Source organism: Plecotus auritus, assembly GCF_963455305.1.
Source record: "Plecotus auritus genome assembly, chromosome: 15".
Lineage (NCBI taxonomy): Eukaryota > Metazoa > Chordata > Mammalia > Chiroptera > Vespertilionidae > Plecotus > Plecotus auritus.
The window spans coordinates 7,668,544-7,682,531 of record NC_137781.1 but is presented as its reverse complement, the minus strand read 5'-3'; the positions used below and the strand labels follow the sequence as shown (position 1 = coordinate 7,682,531).

The following is a 13,988-nucleotide window of genomic DNA, read 5'->3' as shown; positions in this document are numbered from 1 at the left end:
ACGGCCTGACTGCCTGGGGGCCCGCTCTGCGACGGATAGGGTGGGAGGCTCGATTTTGTGGGAGAAGCACGGCCACTGTTTCATCCCATTACAAAAAACACCAAGGTGGCTCACTCTGTCTTTGGGTACGGAATTGAAATACGGTGGTTTCCAATACAATGGCAACAAAGGGCCAGCAACTAAGGCAGAGTGATGATGTATTATTAAGAACCTTACCCTGGTATTTGTTGCGATGAGACTGACCTATGATAAAAACCAGAACTTTAAGATTTCTCTTATAATTCCCCCAAAATTTTTACCTGGCTATCACCTTCGTCCATGACACAGTGTCACAGTCCACTAAAGATGGTACCATTTCCAAGGATAAAGAAATCCCAGGAATTTGCTGTTGCGATACTTTCCAAGTTGATCCCCACCCCACCCCTCCGGAAAGTAGTTAAAAATGCATAACGAATGTAAAAATATTACGCAAGAAATCTTCCAGAAGTCTCCAGCGTTACTTACGGAGTTACTTACTTTGTCAGTTAACTTCAGCTCCGGATCCGTTTTAATTAGCTCCCAGTTTCCATAGCCGTGCTCGTAAATCCCCAGCAGGAGGCGAGAATCATCCTCCACTCCCCACTCCACATCGAAATGGGCAGCTTTCACGCGGCAGGTTAAGCAGTACCTACAGGGGTTTCAAAAGGAGGAGGACATCAGAGGCGGGGCCTCTCTGATTTGGAAGTGACCACATACAAAGATGGACACAAAGTATTCTGCTACGATAAAGAAAGGACAACGAGCCGGGCCCGCGTGGCTCAGTGGTTGGGCATTGACCTATGAACCAGGAGGTCGTGGTTCGATTCCCGGCCAGGGCACATGCCCGGGTTGCGGGCTCCATCCCCAGTAGGGGGTGTGCAGGAGGCAGCTGATCCATGATTCTCTCTCATCACTGATGTTTCTATCTCTCTCCCCTCTTCCTTCCTCTCTGAAATCAATAAAAATAAGAAAGAGAAGACAACGAAAACACTACGGAACTACACATAACTGGCTTCAAGTCTACCTTCCTATGGCACAGCCACCCGAGCATGCGCACCTAACACACTCACTTTTTTTTTTCTTCAGGGTCCACGGGGATGGATTTATGCAGCATCTCAAACTCCTCTTCATGTTGGATAATGGATTTCACATTCACCTGCACCCCCGAGATCTTGATTGTTGGGCCTCTCTTTTTCCCTGGTCCTTTCCCTACAGGGAAAGGTAAATAAGCATTTGCTCAAGTTCCACAGGAGACAGGTGTCCATCCCTGCATGCCGACTCCCTCAATCTCTCTCTGTCTTATTGTTAATCAAAGAGACAACCTGTAAGGCAAAGAGACTGTCTCAGTTACACTAGTGTCTACAATTGTATTTTAATCTTCCTACCTGTTTTATGCTTTGGTTCCAAAATTCATAAAATTAACAAAAGGAGATTCTGAAGGAATTAGCACTCAAGAATTTTCTTTTGTTTTTCTAGCTATTCCATTAACAAAGTTATTTAAGTGCTTTAAAGATGATCTCTAATAAAAACAACACGAGATCAAGTTTATACCTAACGCATTTGAGATGAACAAAAGACGTCATGGAAAGGTTGTCCCATCCCTCATTTCAAATTAAGACTCTCCTGGAAGAATAAAATCCAGCCAACTCTAACCAAAGTTGAAATAAATCCACGAGAATGACACTTGTTCATCGGAGGAAAGATGGCTCAGAGTGTTAGGACAGGTCTCACTTTTTTTAAATGTGTAAGTCGATGAAATGACACTATGATTACAGAAACTGCGTGAGGATTCTTTTGTAATCCACTAGAATTTCATTTGCAAATGCTCTTCCCAACACCACGGACGTGCGTTGGAACAGAGGTGGTCAATGGGAAAGGCCCTGCTCTGAAACCCGGAAACCTGGGACGCATTCCCAAATCTGCACAAACGAAGCCTTCTCCCCTCTCGCTTTTAGCTATCAACCTCTCTGGATCAGACAATTTGCAAAAAAGGAAATTCAAGAGGCTGCTAAACGTACGGAAAATACTCAATCTCACTCGTGATGACAGAAATGCAAATTGAACACATATGCATGTGCCACTTTCACCCTATCGGGTCAGGAAAAAGAAAAAATTGAAAATACTATGTTGATGAGACTAAGAGAAAAAAGAGCTTCTCATTCAATGCTGGTCGGACGGGATGGTGCAAAATGGGCACATACACAGGATTATTTACCACAATGCTGTAGAGCAGTGGTCGACAAACTCATTAGTCCACAGAGCCAAATATCAACAGTACAACGACTGAAATTTCTTTTGGAGAGCCAAATTTTTTAAACTTAAACTTCTTCTAACGCCACTTCTTCAAAATAGACTCGCCCAGGCCGTGGTATTTTGTGGAAGAGCCACGCTCAAAGAGCCAAAGAGCCGCATGTGGCTCGCGAGCCGCAGTTTGCCGACCATGGCTGTAGATCAACAGACTGGAAAGAGGATGTCCACTAACAGGACACTAGTACTACTATATTTACACATTATAAAGGTCTTAAAAAGAAGAAAATCAGGCAGTGGAGAAAAGATGAACCATTTTTAATAAATGGTGCTGAGACATACAGTAGCCACATAGGAAAAGTAAAACTGGGTAGACCAGGAAAAACTCCAAGTGTATCACAAATATAAAATACCTGTGAAATCACAGAGGTACAAGGGGAGAAAGGTACAGTGAACCCCCTTTATATTGGGGAGTAGAGAGAAGCACTGGGCTTAAGGTTTGCTTTGAGATGTATCCTGGGTGCTATAGCAGCACCCATTTGGATCACTGCCCAAATCACTCAAGGTACTAAGCAGGGGTCCTCAAACTTTTTAAACAGGGGGCCAGTTCACTGTCCCTCAGACCGTTGGAAGGCCGGACTATAGTTTAAAAAAACACTGTGAACAAATTCCTATGCGCACTGCGGGCCCGGACGAGTCGGCTGCTAAGCAGGACAGGCAGCGGCACCCGGCGGGCCGGATAAATGTCCTCGGCGGGCCGCATGTGGCCCGCGGGCCGCAGTTTGAGCACGCCTGTTAAAGTTTTACACACCCGTAAAAGTGATTACATCTGAAAATACTTAACTCTATTTAAGATATTTTTTAAATTGTATTACTTTGATAACATCCTTGAAAAGGAAATCCCACAGCACAGATACTTCATTACTTAACGACAGGGAACACTGCAGGCCAGACCCGAGGCGAAGCACTTCACATGTGCGGAATGACTCGTCACCATCCAACCCTGCGGCTCCCCTTCTAAGAACAGCCCTGGAGCAGCAGGAGCCCCGTGCGGTCGGCAGGCGCCGGGCCTGGGAGAGTCACTGGGGCCGCCTGGGGACTCACCCTCGCTGGCGTTTTCTTTGAGCTGCTCCTCATACTCCTGCATGGCCGACACACAGCTGTTGTGAATCAGCTCGCCCAGGCGCTTCAGATCCGCCACAGACTTATCCACCAGCTCCGCGTCGCGCGCTATGCACTCCAGCCTGGGAAAGACAGACGAGGGACACTTCAGGGCCCTGCGCCCACCTTCCTACCGTCACATGCAACACCACTGGTCTCAGACAGGCCTGCTCCTGCAAGGACACTTTTCCCTGCGTTCCTTCAGCCACAAGAACCCTGCGACCCTGACTGGGGGCCGAGGTACTCATTTTCCATGAGAAAGAACTGTGCCTTGGCATAGTCCATAAAGTCATTTCAAAGACAATGGTGGCCCAGCCGGCGTGGCTCTGTGGTTGAGCATCGAACTATGACCCAGAAGATCAAGGTCAGGGCACATGCCCGGGTTGTGGGCTCAATCCTCAGTGTGGGGCGTGCAGGAGGCAGCCGATCAGTGATTCTCTCTTATCACCGATGTTTCTCTCTCTCTCCTCTCTGACATCATTTTTTAAAAACATATTAAAAAAATACAGCCCTTGTCTGCTTCTTTAGTGCCCACTCTCCTTTCTCCCGCCTCCTCTCACTCGTCACAGGTGCTCCCCGCAGCAAAGCACGGTTATTCTACAATATGTTCTCCTGGTTCTAAGTCATACAGAGCATGTGACTACATTAATGTCTACAAGTCAGGCTGTCAAAAGGTGCCCGACCTTCCACGAAAATAGGAGCAAAAAAAGAAACTGCCACCTAATAAAAGACGCTAAGCTTACCGTTCAAGAGGGAGACCAAACTTCTTATACGCCTTGATGAACCTACAGAGATGAGCGATAGCACACGTTAAAAAAAGAGAGACTTCAGCTATGTTAATGCAAGCACACCTGTGTTACATAGGAGCCACGTGAAAACTATCAAAAATAGACGGGACCTGGATCCTTGTAACAGGTCTTTGGATGCTGAATGCATCTGCAAACGCCCCACTTCCGACTGAGTGCTGGAAATCTATTCCAACTACAGACCAACTTTATTCTCATGAAGCTGCTTAGGGACGTAACGGAGAACAGCGACGTACCTCCCATGTTACCCGTTTTTAAATGTGCAAGTCTTTGTAACGCGTGATCCCATCGCCACGATAACTCTGGACATAAAAACCCCCGAACAGTTCACTGGTCTGTTCAGTCCACTACTGTTACCTTCAATCCCAGGTTTTTCATCATTTGCTGGTCAATAGTACAACTAAACGAATTCTGGGACTGCCTCAAATATTATTGGGGAATGCGACCAAGCAAAATAAACATGTGATTTCAAGCTTCCTAGGCAAAACCATTTTGGAAAGTGGGTTGACTCCCGCCCAACCTTATCTCCGACCAAAAATCCGACCTAACCTTCTACAAGTCTCCACCCTAAACCACGCTGCCTGCCAATCCGTGTCACCTGCTCCCCATCCCTGCGCCAACCATTAGCACTGTCCTTGGAAAGCAAGATGTCACAACACATCCAGGGCCTCACTGGGACATGCAGTCATTAAAATAACCTGCTTAGGTCAGAGTCTAAAGAGAGATACTATGGGAGAAAAAACCGGATGGGGGTCACGGTGACCGAAGGAAATGGGAATGAACGTGACAACAGCTGAGAAACTCTGTGACAGGAACAGCCTGGATACCCGGATTAGGAGAGTGTTACATGGCAACGGGAACCTGGGATTCCCCCTCAACCCTACATTCTCCTTGATGTACACTGAGACACTTTACATCTGAAATAGTAAGACATTGGGGATTTACTAGCTGGTCTGGCTCAGGGGATAGAGCGTCAGCCTGCGGACTGAAGGGTCCCGGGTTCGATTCTGGTCAAGGGCACATGCCCGGGTTGTGGGCTCGATCCCCAGTGTGGGGTGTTCAGGAGGCAGATGATCAATGATTCTCATCACTGATGCTTCTCTCTCTCTCCCCTCTCCCTAACTCTCTGAAATCAATAAAAATACTTTTTTAAAAGGTACAAAAACTCAACATATAAAAAAATAACATCAGGACGGAGGAGCATTTCCGATGGACGTATGACTCAGTCTCTCTCGCCCTCCCTGTCGTCACTGACAGTACCCCTTCGGCACAAGGCCCAGTGAGAGCAGGGCCCCACCCACCTGCGGATCTCCGCATCCGTGAAGCCCTCCACCAGGTCCTTCCGCACGCTCCGGGGGCGCCCTCGGCGCTTCGGCTTCTTGTCATCGTCAGAGTCATCTGTCTCGCTCTCAGAGGCGGAGGACCTCTGGGCCTGCCTCTTCGACTCAGTGTCAGAGTCGCTGTCATTCGTCTGAGCCTGAAACGGCAAAGTCACACTGTAACCAGTGCCAGGTGCAGGAGGTCTGAGGACCAAGACCAGCCCGGCCCCACTCTTTGGGGCTCAGAACTTGCCCTCACATCAGACAAGTCCGTTTTCCTTTGGGAAATGAGGAGGCAGGTGTCAGGTACTGAAGGGAGACCTGACAGGGGTAGTCAGTCACATCTCCCGAGAAGTGTGAATTTCAAGAAGGAAAATGGAATGCAAGTGTTTGAATTGTAAGTTTACGTTCACTTCCTTGGACTTCGTTTGCTATTTGTAAAATGGGGATAACAGCCCCTTTAATCAGGGTTCTCAAAGGATTAAATGAGTCAGTAAGTTTAAATGCCCTAGCTTATGCCTGTGAGTCCTCAGCAAATAGAAGCTACTATTAGCTGCTACTGATTTATGATTTACTAAGATCTTGGGCCCTAACCAGTTTGGCTCTGTGGATAGAGCGTCGGCCTGCGGACTGAAAGGTCCCAGGTTCGATTCCGGTCAAGGGCATATACCTTGGTTGCGGGCACATCCCCAGTAGGGCGTGTGCAAGAGGCAGCTGATTGATGTTTCTCTCTCATCGATGTTTCTAACTCTCTATCTCTCTCCCTTCCTCTCTGTAAAAAAATCAATAAACTATATAAAAATAAAAAGATCTTGGACAAACTCCAGTCTATTATCTCCAACCAACTGGGTAGTAACGTTGTTGCAAAAGTCCAATGTGAAAGTGCCTGTGGCGAAGAAGGTTCTACAGTCTAAACACGCTCCAATCCTGCTCAGCCATCTCACACAGCCCAGGAGCAGAGGTGAGCCATGAGCCCCAGGCACTTCCCTGTTCCTCTGCTGGGTTTCCCGAGACTCTGCCCTGGAGCCCGCAGGTCGGGCAGCAATGCGAGGCCCCTTCCTTGAACCCTGGGCACTCCTGCAGCGTCAGAGCCTGAGAAGGAGGGTCCTCCCTTCCGTCTCACTTGGTTACCTTCTTCGTGGAACTCCGAATTCGAGGCAGCATGTAGATTTCTTCCAGCTCCTTCTGCCGCTCCTCCTCCTCCACGCGCTTCCTTTGATCCTCGGGAATGATCTCGTCCCAGTCCCTGTGGGGACGCTCTTCCAGCTCTTCCTCGTCTTCCATGGTGGCGAAATTGGCAACCTGAAATTCCAACGGACCGACAACTGAAATTCCTCTATGTCCCAAAGAACATCCACTATAACCTCAGCTCAGAGTTTTTAATCTAAGTAAGATGCCATGACTAATAAGGGAGTCCTGTGATATTACATAATCAAAGAATCCATTTTCTACTAATCTCTCCCTTACCCCCCCGCCCCCCCAGAAATCAATTTGCCACATCCTCAAGTTCATCAGAAATTTTACTGAAAAGTAGGGAAGCAGATATAAAGATATAAAGTGTCTTGTAAGTTTAACTGAAATATATGTTGACACATTGCGGACCAGTAGTTTCATTGCTAGCTTTACCCAGTGGCCCGATAAGTCTCTACTGAATGAGTACAAAAAACGTTTTACATCAATGTTAAAGGCACGCTTTAAAGTTAAATACCCATTGCATTTTGAAATTATTACATGTTTCTTACAAGCTATTATCTTTTTAAAGTATGATACTTTGTAAAACACTGTGTAATATGAAGTGAGAATTCTCGTGATCCGTCTGCAATGTGTTAATATACATATACATGATACATCATAGAATTATAAACCTGTAACTTACATAACTTTATTAACCAATGTCATCACCCCAATAAATTCAATTTTTTTTTAAAAAGGGCCTTAGAAAGGCCAGAGCCACCAGTAATGTGACTTAATACTCATAATATTCTGACCAGGACAGCGTCATGAAGATTACCTCTGCTTAAGAACGGAGCAGCAGACACAGGAGTGGAACCCGGTGGACACACTAACAACTCCCCTCCACCCTCAGACACATGACATCTGACCCGAGAGCTCTCGGACCCAGCCTCAGCTCCTTCCCTGCTCTTCCACCGAGACAGCTCTACCTGTGGCCAACCCTGACCTCATTCCATCCTGCTTCCTTCCGAACACTTCACCCAGCTCTCCCTCCATCCTAACGGTAGACTCTACCACACTTAGCCACCGCTGTAACGTGCTTCTCTAACCTGCATCAAACTAACCATGGTCAAGCCTTTCAACCAGGCCCTCTGCTTTTTTTTAATTGATTTTCAGAGAGGAAGGGAGAGAGAGAAAGAAACATCAAGGACGAGAGAGAATCACTGATCAGCTGCGTCCTGCACGCCCCTACTGGAGATCAAGCCTGCAACCCGGGCATGTGCCCCGACTGGGAACCAGACCCTGACCTCCTGGTTCCTAGGTCGACGCTCAACCACTGAGCGACACTGGCCGGGCCTCATGTGCAACTGGGAAGCCTTTGTCTCTGACCCTCCTACGCCTCGAGAGCCAGTCTCACCTTGGGATTACCAGCTGATCCAATTTCTCTGACCTCACGGATGGCAGGAGAGTCTCATATGACCCTGCTGAGTGGCTCCAAAGCGAAGCCAAAGCCGTGTTTTCTAAATTCAGCTCTACTCCCTATCAAGTTCCTCCTGGCAAGCCCCGGCCCCACCCAGGGCTGTAGCAAATCTTTTCCACTTCTCAGCAGACACCTCGTTTATTTCACTGGTCACTAAGTGTACTTTCCCTTCTCTTTAAAGGCAGCTCCTCCAGCTGCGCTTTGGGTGATGTCCCTTCCAGTCTCCCCTGAGGCAATGGAAGGCCCTCAAACGTTCCTTCATTCCTCTGCACCTTCAATAGCTCCCTATTCTCAAATACCTTCTGAAACCCAAACATGGCAACATCTTAAAAAAATAATAATAAACATGGCCTTGCTAGACCTTTTTGTCACATAAATTACCTTCTGTCTACCCTTTTTAAAAAATATATTTTTACCGATTTCAAAGAGAGGGAGAGACAGAAACATCAATGATGAGAGAGAACCATCGATCAGCTGCCTCCTGCACGCCCCCTCCTGGGGATCGAGCCTGCAACCCGGGCATGTGCCCTGGCAGGGAATCGAACCGTGACCTCCTGGTTCATAGGTCAACACACAACCACTGAGCCACGCCGGCTGGGGCCCTTCTCTCTATAACTCACTAGCTTTTTAGTAACTCAGTGCTGGTGCCCAGCTCCCGCATTTACTCCTGATCTCATTTAATTCTGTTTTGTATCAGATACCACTGACCACCCTGTAATCACTCTTAAAAAACAAAAAACAAAAAAACCCCGCCAAGTCATCAAGAGCTTCCTGTCACCTTCTTTTTACACCTCTGACCCCTCTGTCATCTGATTCTATTATAGTAATGTCTCTCCCACAAGCCCTCCAACACCCCCAGAGCCAACTGGGTCACCACCTATCCCCACGGATATCATATCCTCAGTCCACTTCGCAGACTTCCTTCCTCCACCCACTGACTCGGGGCAGGATGGACCACATCCATGGTTACCTGCACAGGGAGGACTATAGATTCTGCACTCAGAACATCCTTGGAAAACTCCAGAGAATGACACTGAGCGCCTGGCACCCAGAAAGTGCTATCAGGCATTCGTTATGACTGGAGAGTGAATCAACGCTAAGAACTTTCTCCCACGAGGATGTTTATACCTTAAATTGTGACAGAAGCTCATCGGTCGCACTTGTTGACACTTCATTCTCTCTGGTTTCGGCCAAGCGCAAAATTTCATCTATATCCATTTCCTAGAAGAACAGCAACACAAGTGTGGTAAGAAGACAACAGTAAGGTCTGCACGCGCTGACAATGTTTGGTGCAAACAGACCAGCTCTCTTTTCCGTTATGTCATTTTTAATTTTCCTTTATAGTCTCAACTTTACATTGTTTACATTTAATGATTCAAACTATTACTTATACAAATAAGGGGACACTTCAGAAATGACAAGAAATTAAATAGGAATAAAAAAGACCAAAGACAGAATCCTCAAAATGCTTTTTTCTCATTCTTTCCTATTCAATAAGAGCTTTGAACTTTATTAGAAAAAATAAAGACAGAAAAAACCCTGCGTCCTTTAAGGAATTACTGTTGCTTCATAGAAGCCTGTTAACAGGCTCAGAATCTGCTTCCCAAACACTGTAGCTCACAAATGACACTTGTCAGAAACGCTTTCCCTCCTTGTTAATTACCTGAGGCTCTGACTCCTCGCCTTCAAGTTCTTTGAAAAGATCCTCTGCTCCAAATTTCAAAATAGCTGTCAGCTCTTCTTTATTAAAAGGATTTGAACTGTAAAAGTAAAATGCGGTTGTAATCTCTTAGGAATGTCAAGTAAGCTCTACTACAGATCTATCCTTCATTAGGGGGCCCAATTACTGGTGAAAATGTAAATTCTGCCGTAAGAAAAATGACCTCTCAAACATTTCATGTTTTTATCCACAGGATGGGACTGTGGTGGCAAACCTAAGCCAGCAGAAGACTAGGACATCAATCCTTTTCCTGTTGGCTCATCTATCACGTGGTTGGGCGAGACGGGTAATTAGCAACATGAAAGAAGACAGTTCTCTCTCTGTCCTTTGACTCAGAAAGTTACATTTGCCTGTGGTCCAACAGGAAAGAACCACACTGCTTCTACCCAGGTTGCTCTCTAATGGCCAATCATCTGAAAACACCCTATTTGGGAAGAGCTCGGTTGATCCCACCTGTAACGAAGCTACAAGACCGCCACAGAACACACTCGGCAATTTGGTCAAGATGTACATTCTTCCAGAGAAATAGTTGTGCTTCCAAATAAATCCCATCAAAACGTAACTACCTTCCTCTGTTTCAACAGGAAAAATCGCTAATCTCCACGCTAACATTTCCACCAATAGTAAGAGAAGAGCGGCCGGTGAGATCGGTGGATTCTCACTGGGAAAAGTTCAGGCGACACTGTGTCAGGGTGGACACCCAATGTCATATGTCGCATGGAGAGCCAAACCCATAGGCGAGAGAGGGGCAGGAGATCGGGATAAGAGGGGGCACATCTGCAATACTTTCAACAATAAACATTTTTCAAATGGAAGAAAAAGAGAGGGCAGGGGAGAGAGAGAGAATTGGGGGGCGGGGGGGACGCCCTTAGTGGATAGAGCGTTGGCCTATGGACTGAAGAGTCCCAGGTTTGATTCCAGTCGAGGGCACATGCCCAGGTTGTGGGCTCAATCCTCAGTGGGGGTGTGCAGGAGGCAGCCAATCAATGGTTCTCTCTCATCATTGATGTTTCTATCTCCCTCTCCCTTCCTCTCTGAAATCAATAAAAATATATATTAAAAAAGAAAAAAACAGGAAAAAAAGTAAATATAAGGAAACACCATCTTCCTGCAGCCTTAGCGTGGCCTGTTTCCCAGGAATAAAAGGCCTAAGGTCTGTTGTGCAAAATCCCCCAGAAGAGCGAATGCCCCCGAGTGTGGATGGGGACCAGCTGGCCTCTCCCAGCCCTGGCACTCACTTGGACCGCCCCGAGTTGTTTTCCAGGACCGTCCGGCCAGTGGTGTCCATGCGCTGGATCACCAGGTGGTCCAGTACCATCTTCTTTTTGGCCCGTTCTATGATCTCTTCCTCCACAGTCCCCTTGGTAACCAAGCGGTAAATATTGACCTATAGGAAAAGGAAATGTCATGCTTACCCCGATCACACACAAAAGAAGGTCACCTCCGTCCGAAACCAGGAGGGGAATGTAAAATACCTGGCCTCTCGCACCAGAAGGGACTCTAAGCCGTAAGCCAGGGGTCCTCAAACTACAGCCCGCGGGCCACATGCGGCCCGCTGAAGACGTTTATCCGGCCCGCCGGGTGCCGCTGCCTGTCCTGCTTAGCAGCCGACGCGTCCCGGGCCCGCAGTGCGCATAGGAATTTGTTCATAGTTTTTTTTTAAACTATAGTCCGGCCCTCCCACGGTCTGAGGGACAGTGAACTGGCCCCCTGTTTAAAAAGTTTGAGGACCCCTGCGCCCTCCATCCACACAGACATAAGCAGATGCCGTATTTTACCACGTGTAGCAGGTCGCATTCTTCAATGAAACTGCCTTTAAGGACTTTTTACACGGCCTTATTCAAATAATAAAAATCTTACTAAGGAACAATCCATTTCACCAAAACGGGATCTTGGGCTGAGCAGGAAACTTAGAGGAGTTTCCTCTATTAGAAGCGACTTTGAGATCTGCATACGAAGGGAGTAAGTGTGTATTTCCCCCAACAAAGGGATTGGTCATGTGTAACTAACACATCCCAGACGGATCACGAGCATTCTCGCTTCATATTACAGTGTTTTACAAAGTACCATACGTTAAAAAGATATCAGCTTGTAAGAACATGTAATAAATACCTTCAAAATGCAATGGGTATTTAATTTTAAAGCGTGCCTTTAATATTTATGTAAAATAGTTTTTGTACTCGTTCAATAGAAACTTATCTGGCCACCGGGTAAAGCTAGCAATAAAACCACTGGTCCGCAATGTGTTAAAACAGACCATCTTGAACAATGTTAGAATATTTACCACTAACTTTTCCATAGTAACAAAGGAGAAAATGTTCAGTTCTAGGTCTTCTTATCATATATCTTTTTAGGATAAACTAGAAAGTCGCTGGTGATGCACTTTTTAAACAGAGAAAGAGAGCAGTTCCATAATAGGCTCATCTCAGCCCCAAAGCCGGCTTCTCTGCACTCATTAACAGACACCTCCCCTTGGGAAATGCAGCTAAACAGGAAAAAGCCTTTTACAGAACATCCCAAAAGGCCTGCAAACCCTCCCGCCCCCCACGCCACACCCAGAAGCCCCTCCCACTGACCTGCTTCTTCTGCCCAATCCTATGGGCGCGGGCCTGGGCTTGCAAGTCGTTCTGGGGGTTCCAGTCAGAGTCGAAGATGACCACCGTGTCCGCGGAAGCCAAGTTGATTCCCAGGCCACCAGCCCTTGTGGAGAGCAGGAAACAGAAGTCCTGCACACAATGCAACACGCGACTTTATGCTGGGGCCGTCTCCGTGTCCCATCCAACCAGCCCGACACCCCGAAACCCCCGCAGGTGCGAAGGAAAGCGACACACGACGGACACACTTCATGGAGGCTGACGAATGCCAGGGACTTGGTGGCAGAGTGGATTTTCGTTCGATTACGAGGGAAGAGTCGGTGCAGTGAACTAAGGAGCAACAGCGGCAAGAGAGTTCGGGCTCCCACCTGGCTGAGCCTCGCAGACAAGCAATAGCTAACCCCACGCACACTTCATTATCGGGGGACGCGGCCCAGCTCCTGGTTTTCCAGGGGAAGGCGGATGATGCACGTAAGGCGGTCGGGACAAACAGGGAAACTGTGTTCTGCACGTGCCTCTCCATTGGCTAGGCGGGTGAGGAAAAGAAACTCTGCACGCATGCCCTAGCTGGTTTGGTTCAATGGATAGAGCGTCGGCCTGTGCACTGAAGGGTCCCAGGTTCGATTCCGGCCAAGGGCACATGCTGGGTTGCGAGCTCGATCCCCAGTGGGGGCGTGCAGGAGGCAGCCAATCAATGGTTCTCTCTCATCACTGATGTTTCTATCTCTCTCTCTCTCTTCCTTCCTCTCTAAAATCAATAAAATGTATTTAAAAAAAAGAAGAAATTCTGCACGCAGACCCCGGGAGGGACCTGGAGAGGCCCAGCAGCCTCGACCTCCACGAGAAGACCAGAGCAGGTGTGGCTGGAGGGCATGTGCGGGGAAGACCCCGGCCCTGACACACTCCACCTTCCACAGCACTGACTGCTGAGACGCCTGCCTGCGTCCGAGGGCTCAGAAAAAGCACAGGCAGGAGGCAGAGAATATCTATACGAGCCGGAGAAGAAGTCAGATCTCTGTTTTCAGGGAGTCTGATCATGTATGGCAGAGGCTGACAACACGCAAGTGGCACGCAACACCTGGTAGTTCTGAGTTACATTGTGCTAAATGGGTACATTCGATATACATACACGGATGAATGACAAGGCCTCCACCTTCTAACTAAGAGTCACATGGGCCAACATTGTGCCGTAGAAATGAAAATGGAGAGAGCTGTCTCACAAACACATTCAACAACTAAAATGAAGAAGTGATTAGGAGATGTGTTAACACACACCCTTCGATCTTTGGTCGAAATACCAAGTGACACCAGACTCTAAAGAAGCCTCTAGGGAGAGAGGACACTTTAGGAGGAGAAACCTGCAACCTGAAATCTGGGGTCTGATCGATCATTAAGCCATTTTCCACATCAGGTTTTATCAAACATAATGTGAATTGTCTTAGGTGGCTCTTCTGCATGTGTTAAAAGAGC

The 13,988-nt window shown here is 47.4% G+C and overlaps 1 protein-coding gene across 2 annotated transcripts in view; it reads right to left on the bottom strand.

Annotated features, from left to right (window-relative positions):
* Window positions 1–13,988, bottom strand: part of CHD2 (chromodomain helicase DNA binding protein 2) — a 92,792-nt gene that overhangs the window by 24,679 nt on the left and 54,125 nt on the right. For both annotated transcript variants that reach the window (XM_080651657.1, XM_080651656.1), the window contains 10 exons: window positions 12,501–12,650; window positions 11,163–11,311; window positions 9,868–9,964; window positions 9,333–9,425; window positions 6,683–6,853; window positions 5,534–5,709; window positions 4,170–4,211; window positions 3,370–3,509; window positions 1,089–1,227; window positions 517–667 (listed from right to left, as the gene is read on the bottom strand). In XM_080651657.1, coding sequence (XP_080507783.1) covers window positions 517–667; window positions 1,089–1,227; window positions 3,370–3,509; window positions 4,170–4,211; window positions 5,534–5,709; window positions 6,683–6,853; window positions 9,333–9,425; window positions 9,868–9,964; window positions 11,163–11,311; window positions 12,501–12,650 — 1,308 coding nt within the window. The remainder of the gene's footprint in view (window positions 1–516; window positions 668–1,088; window positions 1,228–3,369; window positions 3,510–4,169; window positions 4,212–5,533; window positions 5,710–6,682; window positions 6,854–9,332; window positions 9,426–9,867; window positions 9,965–11,162; window positions 11,312–12,500; window positions 12,651–13,988) is intronic.